Below are 10,218 nucleotides of genomic sequence, written 5' to 3' on the forward strand. Positions count from 1 at the left end.
CATATTTCTAAATATGTAGTTATTGGTTTTGTTGTGATTGTTGAATATTGAAACGTATTTACTCAAAGTCAGTAAACTATTTACAATATATTATACCATAATTCCAGGTTAACAAAAAGCAATCAGAATTTTTAATTACGTCCAATGATCGAGGACATACTTTTAGGGAAATACGAGTGAAACATGAAGGAAAAGTAGGTTAAATATAGGACTAAATTCACATATTTATATTAACATTTAGTTTAAAAATAATAATTCATTCATTTATTCATAATTTAAATGCCACGCTCTTATCGGTGAAGCTCATAGCACTTTCCCTGTCTATTTTCAACGATGGCAAATGCAATACGTCAAGTATTACATACATATTACTAGATGTATTAAATTCTAATGTGACAATCGGGAATCGATGTTTCCATCACCGGAGAGTAAGTCAGTCATTAAATAATGCGATACTCTCATTGTGACTTTGTAAAATATAAGTAATATACATGGAAAACAAAATGCACAAGTACAAACATGGTTCTTCTGCAGGGCTTGAATCTAGGACCATATGATCTAAATGGCCCAACAATATTTTTAGGAGCCCGTAATGTTAAGGATCCAAGGTAAGTAGTTGTAAACATTAACGTAGACTCCAGGCGTGTCTTCCAGACCACATGGTACAGGACCAAAGCTGGTGATACCAACCAGCACATAAGAAGCCTCGCTTTCAAACATGAGGGGTCCACCTGAATCCAGAGTGCAGGTGTCTCTATTTTTCTCCCCACCTGCGCATATCTGATCATCCGTTATAGGGCTATGTTTACTTCCTATATATCTACGTTGACATTCCTGTTGTAAATTAATATATTAATTATTAATATCTCAGGACAATTCACACAACGCTATCTAGACCCAAGCTAAATTTGTATATATTTTTCATAAATATGTGTTATTGTTTTCTATATATATTAAATATATATTTATAAAAATATATATATTGAAGTATTCTATCAGTTGTCTAGTACCCATAACACAAATTCTGCATAGCTTGGGACTATGTGTCGCTGTGTGAATTATCCAAGATATTTATTATTATTAATTAATAACATATATTTATTACCTTCACACGTACAAAAGGCAGTATAATATGTTGTTTAATTTCACTTATATCATATTTATCATTGATCACGCCCCAACCGACTGCTCTGAGCTTCAACCGCGCCGGTGGGGACTTGAAGATGTCATGTGTTGGCAAACAAATTGGTCTGATGAAGTCTGAAAATATACATTTAAATGAAAATATATATACTCATGAATACAATTGTTTGTGCCGTGCGAGGAATCGAACCCGCGACCATCGGTCGCAAAGCGGTGTGCTTGACCGCTAGACCACCGAAGTCGTCGATATATAATTTTAAGTGTGATGCAGACGAAAGCTAGTGGAATATAACTTCACTATTTGCATTATATTTAAAAAATTGGTAATTAGATCCACTTTACAAGCAAGAATGTATTAATAATACGTACAAAACGACAGTTGAAATATGACTAACCTGTATACGGTGCTGATTTCTTCAATTGTATTAAAGCAATATCGTTTTTAGATTCATAGAACATGTATTGCGGGTGATGAATATATCGTTTTATTTCTATAATAACAACGGGATCCGTACAGTCTATCCCTCCCCCCTCCACCTCTACGCAGTCTTTACCATTATTTGTTGTATTGTACTCGCCCAGACGTACATATTCCCTGAAAAACAAATTAAGTTGGGCTTGTCAAATGACGATGATTACCAGCGATATGCATGGCGCCTCAATGTTAGATAATCCTCTGCGTAACGGTAAGATGCGAGGATGAAGAAGAGGAAGAATAAATTATTCTATTATTTTATTCCAGTCGGTTTACAAAGAAAAATGATGAAAAAAACCCAGGATAATTCACAAAGCGTCATCTAGTCTCAAACTACGCAAAGTTTGTGTTATGCGTACTAGACAATTGGTATAAATACATACATACACTGTTTTTGTAAATATTGTATTTACAAAACATATTTGTAAATTGATTGCCGCATATTTAAAGTGCGAATACTGTAACTACCATATTATAGTAATTTTAAGTAGCTATGACGTGGTCGAGTGGAATAAGTAGTCATGCTCACTAAAATGTCCAGACATGTGGCGGCGTGGTGGGCCGGTTTTTTTTTTATTTTTTTTCGGACTACTCTAATGCTGTTGGCCGTAGCTGGCCTTTACAGCTTCACCGGACGTTATGGGGCGAGTGCAGATGGCACTCCAAACCCGCGGAAGGACTTATGGAGCGGCTGAAGGCCAACTCCTGCCCGACGGATACGACTTTAGTCTGAGGGCACCACTAGGGGTTCGAACCTCGGCTCAGGCCGTCGTAATTTCGATCCCCGTTTGAATTGGACGGGGGATCGATCGGAGGGGGTGGTGGGCCGGGACATTGGGTTCCCTAAAATATGGTCGAGCGCAGTGATGGCTAGCTCATACGTCATACTGATGAACGAGTGCTGCTTGTAGGGACTGGTCTGGTCTGCTGGTATTTAATATCTGACCCTAAGAAATTAGTGCTAGTTAATGGCTTGTATTCGCACGTTTCGAATTTGAAATGTAAAGTTACAATAATTATTTAAAAGAGCAACACGCAAGTTTTTGCTCGTTCTTCTTGTGATGAGACAGCTATCCGAATGAGCGGTAGATTAAAATAATGGTAACTATGACTATTTAAAAGTGCTTAATTTAAGTTTATTTGAATAAGTGATTTTCTATTGCTAGCAATGTACCATCTCAGGTCGATCTCAACACGGATTCACCTGGAAACCATCGTGGTCAATTTTTAGTAGATTCACCACGATGCTGACCTACCTTCCTAGTCATCCTATCATTCTCCATCTATTTGTTTATCTGTTGACGGTAATCTTAATAATAGCTTAACCTATTTGGGTTTAGGTGATGCTTTAGTTTTTACTTATTTATTTATTTATTAAGCTTCACTTAGAAGTATTTGTTTTATTCTAATCTGTTTACAAAAAAGTTATAATAATAATATCTCAGGACAATTCATAAAGCATCATCTAGTTTCAAACTACGCAGAGCTTGTGTTATGGGTACAATACAATTGACATAAATATATAAAATGTATTGTTTTTGTAAATGCATAATATATGTAGGAAAAGGGTAAAGAGGATTGTTAGTAATGTGGACTGATGATCTCATTGCTAGCAATGTCCCATGTCAGGTTGACCTCCACGCGGTTCTCCCTGGAAACCATCGTGATGAATTACTGGTGCGGGGTGGGAGCACCATTCCATTATCATCCATTAAAAAAAAATATATACGTAGGAATTACCCAGACCAATACAAAAAATCATAGTCATGAATACATATATCACCATCGTGCTAGGCATCGAACCCGCGACTAGCGTTAGTAAGACGGTATACTAACTGCTAGATCACCAAGACTATCAGTAGTCAATACGATAATAATATATACTCATATATATATGTGTATTAAAAGTGGATACTTTTCTTCTTAATCTTATATATAAAATTCTCGTGTCACAGTTTTCGTTTCCATACTCCTCCGAAACGGCTTGACCGATTCTCATGAAATTTTGTGAGCGTATTGAGTAGGTCTGACCCTAAATTTTTTTTTTATATTTTAGACAATATTTCTAGTTTCTATTTTTTTATGATACAACATACAAAAATACATACAATCCTAAATTTTCACCCTTCTATCATCAACCCCTATTTTTTTATAGCGTTATTAATTTATATGGCAAAACAACGTTTGCCAGGACAGCTAGTATAACTATAAGAAGATCCCAATACAAAATTTACTTACGGTTTCACTAGACCTTCGCTCATGAAGAAGCAATGCGCTGCTGTAAGTACATACTTGGAGCTGATCAGACTTCCACCGCACAGTAATAGATTCTGTTTTATCAATGTGGTATTCAAAGGTACGTATTCTATAAGAGCTGCCCATGGGTACTGGTCGATTGCTGTGTTACTGCCTCCTGTCAAAATTAGAAAAATATTTAACAATAAATAAACTGTTGAGTCCAAATCCATAAGCAAAATCGACGTCTGTACATATAAATAAAATTGGAGCCTCTGTTTGTAATATTGAAATAACAATATTTTATTACATGCATATGAATGTAAATACGGTACATACACCAAAATATATTTTATTTTTAAAAATTAAAAATAAAATATATTTTGGTGTCTGTCTGTAGGTTCTGCTAATTTCTGAAATGGCTGGACCTATTTTGACGGGACTTTTTTTGGCAGGTAGCTAATGTAATGAGGAGTAACTTAGGCTACTTTTATTTTAAAAAAGTTAAATTCCACACACGAAGTCGAAGTCACGGGAAAAGCGAGTTTTTTTAAATTTTTCTAATATTTAAAACACAAAATTTATTGAAGAGCATCTGACCAAAGCAAACATTAACAATAATAATAATTTATTCAGCATCATAGTACAGAGTAAAAATAAGAAAATTTAAAAGCTAATATTTCGCTATGATCTGAAAGGGTCTCCACTCAGCTAACTCATTAGAAACAGTACTATGTATTGTGCTAACTCAATATCGCTGAAATATTTATTCATACCATCTACACAAATAGATAAAATTGAAGCGTCTGTTTGTAAACTAAATACCTACGTATGGTAGTAAATACGTTACTCGCATAAAAAAATAATAATTATAAAATTGTAACTAACCTCGGAAAGGGATTTGTTTTGATCTGGATCTATTTTGAGGGACTTTCACTCGTAGATAGCCCCAATGTTATAAAGAGTAACTTAGGCTACTTTACATTAGCGATTTATATATATTTTAACAAAAAAAAGTTAAATTCCATGACGAAGTCGCGGGTAATGTTAATATTGTGAGTATGTTAATATTGTTTTATTTTTTAATTATAAACACTTTATTGCACCAAGCATTATATGGGATGTTTGTTACTCTTTCACGCAAAAACTACTGAACGGATTTTGATGAAACTTTACCATAATGTAGCTTATACGTCAGAATAACACATGGCCTATAACTTTCATGCGAGTAAAACCCCGGGCACAGCTAATTTCTAATAAATTAATACACTTACCCACAATTTTGTTTCCGAACGAACCGTCAATACCACAACATCCATTTTTAATGTCTGGCGGATATGCTTTGTTTTCACAAATAGCTCTGTTGTTTAGTGGGTTCGTCGAATAGTCTATGAAATGTAATACAAAACCATTAGAATTTAAACAAATCACATTCAATGTCCACTGTCATCTCGCTTGGCTAAAATGCTAGTGCGGTACACTAGTACTTGACTAAATGTGGTGAATCTTTTAGATTGTCTTCATTTTGTATATGTTTTGTATCTGGGAGAATATTTAAATGATATTCTTATTTAAGGCATTTATATTAGTTTGTATAATTCCGCTACGATTAGCATGTGTGAGACCACAAAATTTCAGTGCGGAAAACTGATCACCGCTACTAGAAGCGTTGCGACCTTCTCGATTGGTGATCAAGTTTCGATTCCGTTATTGAGTCTACACCCCATATTGCGAGGCAGTATTGAATAGATTGCATATCATCAGGCGTTGAATAGAATTCGGATACTATGGTTTGGAAGCCTAGTGTTGAATGTTCGGTGAGCAAACTACGATTCTCGCGCCTCAGTCTCACACACGCTGTATTAAACAAAATAATACAAATCCATTAAGATGACCTCGGTAGTTTAGCTGTTTAGCACGCTGCTTTACGTCCGCTGCTCGCGGGTTCGATTCCTCGCACGGCACAAACATTTGTATTAATGAGTATGATTCTTTGTATCGGTCTGGGTATTTTATATGTATAATATGTATGTATTTACGAAAAAAAAATTATCTATGTATTAGTATCAGTTGTCCAGTACCTATAACACAAGCTTTAGCTAGCTTAACTTGGGTCTAGATGTGTGCATTGTCGTGAGATTAATATTATTATTATTATTATTTAGTACTGAAATAGACTTCACAATATAACTACTAGTTTAATAAAATATAAGTTATTATCTATTTCATTATACTATACACAAATTTTTGTTTTAAATATATGTCCTAAAAAGATTTGTACTATTTCTATTGCCTTAAGAAGAGATACTTTACGATGTCAATTAATTATTTTTATGGATGAATATGGAATTTAAAGTATTTGTTCTGTATACCCTAGAATATCACTAGAAGGTTATAGATTAAGAATGGTCACAGTAAAGAAGAAATATTAATAGAAATAGAAATAATCTTTATTCAATTAAACTCAAATGCTTTCTGAACAATTTTTCCTCATACGCAGATTTACACAAATTTGTGTGTTAATTTGAATAACACAATGACTTTCATAAGCCACTAAAATATGCTATAAGAAGAAATGATTTTTTATTTTATTTAATCGTGTCAAATTAGTTCCCCTACGATAACGAATTAATGTTTTCCAAAAAAGATGTTTTATGCTATTGGAATGACAAACAAACTGACGGCCCACCTCATGGTAAGCGGTAACCATACCTACCATTTCAACCATACATAAATGAATTTAGTCATCACAATATGAAGTGACACCTGCGATACCACTCATGCGTTAAGGATTAAAATGTCTCTTTTCCTGTAATTTTACATCCTAATCTGCACCATACATTCCAATTATGGGTCACAAAGTAAGCTGCTTGGTGGTTGGAATAGATGAAACTAAAGTACACACTCAGCCATTTTTATGGTCTACGTAGATTGTGAAATTCTCCCAGTTAATAACACGAGCATTATAGAACATTATACTTAAAATACTTACATCCTTGCACAAATGCTAAAATAAACACAAATAATAACACAATATTGCACATCTTAAAATTTAAGACAGAACATTTAAAATAATGTTCTAATTATTTGTATATTAAATAAAAAACATTTTTTTTTTAAAAAAATATTCTCGTTCAGAGGCAAAGAACAGGACAATCAGCTAACGAGATCAAACCTAATGTGTACATAATATTGTCGAAATGTCTGAGAATGATATTAACAAACCGGTTTCGTTAGCGTTTGCTACTACATTCTAGGAGATCCTTCGGCTTTTTGTATCGAATTCAAGTTGAGATTAGTTTGAATAACATATATAAAAACGGTAAAGTGAGAATCGTAATTACATGCTGAGGGTTCTGAACAAACAATGTAATATTTATAGTAAATTCATCTTAATCTTAATAATATGATAAACGCGAAAGTTTGTAACTATGGATGTTTGTTACTCTTTCACGCAAAAACCACGGAATGGATTTTAATGAAACTTTACAATAATATAGCTTAGGCATCAGAATAACATATACGCTATATTTTCTATTGAAATTAAAAGCTGGTAACCGCAGGCACTGCTAGTACTGAATAAAATAATGTATGCTTATTATATTTATTATATATATATATTTATTCTTATAATATTTATTTAAGTTACATACACAGGTATTTACTATAAATAGCTGCTTAGGACTTCCTTGGATTAGATAAAAACATACATAAAGTATGTTTGTGACGAGTTTTTAATGATATCTCATAGACTGTGAAATATATCTATATATTCTTCACAGTCCAGCTTTCTTGATGTATGATAGCGTAGCGGCTTTTGTATTGATTGCCGCATGCATCCTTATGTAAAGTGCGAATACTGTAACTACCATATAGTAATTTTTGTAGCTGTGACGTGGTCGTGTGGAATGAGTAGTCATGCTCACTAAAATGTCCAGACATGTGGCGGCGTGGTGGGCCGGGTCAATGGGCTCCCTAAAATATGGTCGAGCGCAGTGATGGCTGGCTCATCCGTTATACTCGTGAACGAGTGCTGCTTGTAGGAACTGGTCTGCTCTTATCACTACGACTGATTTAATCTTATTGCATATTTATATTTGACCCAAAAAATTAGTGCTTGTTGGTAGTTTGTATTCACACGTTTCGACTTGTAAATGTAAACTTACAAGGATTATTTAAAAGAGCAACACACAAGTTTCTTGCTCGTTCTTCTTGTAATGAGATAAAAAACAAATTGTTATGACTATTCAAAAGTGCTTAAATTAAGTTTATTTGAATAAATGATTTTCTATTCTATTCTATTCTATCGGTTTAGATTTTTTGGCTATATCAAGGGTAATATCATCAGCTTTTGTCTATATTTTTCTTCATAAATAGTAGTAGTAGTAAGCGGCATCAGTTATGAAATGTTATATTTTATCCACAATCAAATTCAAATTTAAAATTAGAAAAAAGTCATTTATTCATATAGGACATTTTAGCCGCTTATGAACGTCAATTTTTTTCTCTACCATCCATTATTAAGCGAGAGTCTTTAATAAAGAATATATTCTACCGAGCAAACTAAAATAAGCCACAGCTACAAACTACACTGTGTCTCTCAAACCATGACATTGGCAAAATCACCGATCAAAATTGGTGGCGGCCATTTAAAATGAAGAAGAAGAAGGAAGAATATATTATTTTTAAATATTTCCTTCCAAATACGATTTAGCGAACTTTATTTGAAACAGTTCCAAACTTAAATTATTTAAAAGTAGTAGTTAGTGAAATATAACATACAAAGGTAGTGATAAAAGATATACGTACATAAGATATAAACCTGATTTTAACTTTGACATACGGACAGACGAATATTTTTTATAGCATAGGGGGGACGAAAGGGATTGTGGCTACTAGATGGTAAGATTACCGCCGTCCCTGACAACCCGCAACACCAGGGGAATTGCAAGTGCGTTGCTGGCCTTTTAAAAAGGAATAAGCTCTGTTCTTAAAGGTTTCAATAATGTATCGGTTCGGCCGTTTCTGGAAGTATTTATTTGTATTACATATTTTTCTATTATAAGAGTTTCGTTTTATCTTTTCAATTCTGTTGGTATCCTAAATTCTAACATTATTAGTAATAAATAATGTTTCAAAAAAGTGAAAAGATTATTAAGATTTCGATTAGTTTTTAGAAGGTTTTCAATTTGATTTGGTTACTTGTTAGAAAGTAGTTTTGATGTATGATACTGCAGTAGTCTATGCTGGTGATACGCCAAAGAAGAATGTTAAGATAAAGATGAAATTAGCCCGTTTGACCAATCATGGTAAATTCACCAGAAATTTAACAAAATATAGTCTTATTTTTATTGAACGAGTACATCAGTGTGCCTGAGAAAGTGGAGCCAAATTTTTGTCGCGAATTCTTCTTTAAATAATTATAATAGTAATCTCTCAGGACAATTCACACAGCGTTATTTAGGCCCAAACTGAACTTGTATTATGGGTACTAGACAACTGCTATAAATACATAGATACGTTGTTTTTGTAAAAATAATGTAGCTATGTATATGTATAATTATATTTAATTGTACTATGCCAATTAATAATCTTCACCAACAGTCATAGTCATTTATTCATAAAACAATAATAGAATTGTGTTTGAATATAAATACAATTATTATAAAATATTGGTCTGAACTATATAATATTTGTCTTTGAGTAATCATAATATTAATTTATTTTTGGATAGTGAAAAACTTGTAATGTCTTTTAAATCTACAGACAAATTATTATATATTTTTACAGCTTGATAACAATGCTCCACTACCTTAACACTAGGAAACAAGTTACCCCTAACATCTCTTCTCCTCGTATTCTCCCACATCAATCTATTTTCCGCAATTTCAATTTTGATCAAATCTTTTTTAAAGTCTATCTAATAGTACTAATAAATAGCATTACTAGATCGAATTTTCTCATTATCCAATTATAATAAATCAAAGTAATTACGTTACAGTGATATAGTTATAGTTATACAGTACATGTGCTGGACGCACCTTCTTAGACCTTTATTATATACCTATATTTAAAATTTAACATTTTTCTATTGTTCCTTTTTTATTATCAATTTGAAATATATATGTCTTTACCTTCAGCGACCGTAGTTTCTCTTATAACTAAAAATAAAATATAAAAATTAAAAATAAAGTCCTTGGACACATCAGTCATTAAAAAAGCTCATTGATGGAAGTTAATCAATTCATACATTAGGTATGTTATTAAGAGTTTTTTTTATATTCGGGTTAGTTGTATATAAGCAGTTTAATGTATTAGCAATAAATTGCAGAAATACAAAGGTATAATTTATATAAAACAATTAA

At 32.8% G+C, this 10,218-nt stretch overlaps 1 protein-coding gene across 1 annotated transcript; it reads right to left on the reverse strand.

Moving 5' to 3' along the window:
* Window positions 1-260: 260 nt before the first annotated feature.
* Window positions 261-6,903, reverse strand: LOC131840793 (phenoloxidase-activating enzyme-like). Its single transcript, XM_059188991.1, has 6 exons — window positions 6,846-6,903; window positions 5,128-5,241; window positions 3,857-4,031; window positions 1,539-1,738; window positions 1,106-1,260; window positions 261-834 (listed from the first exon to the last, which is right to left on the reverse strand). The coding sequence occupies exons 1-6, from the start codon at window positions 6,895-6,897 to the stop codon at window positions 580-582; spliced, it is 951 nt and encodes a 316-aa protein (XP_059044974.1). The 5' UTR covers window positions 6,898-6,903; the 3' UTR covers window positions 261-579.
* Between the last annotated feature and the right edge of the window lie 3,315 nt (window positions 6,904-10,218).

This window comes from Achroia grisella, unplaced genomic scaffold (genome assembly GCF_030625045.1).
Source record: "Achroia grisella isolate CSIRO2021 unplaced genomic scaffold, CSIRO_AGI_Agris_v1 utg149, whole genome shotgun sequence".
Lineage (NCBI taxonomy): Eukaryota > Metazoa > Arthropoda > Insecta > Lepidoptera > Pyralidae > Achroia > Achroia grisella.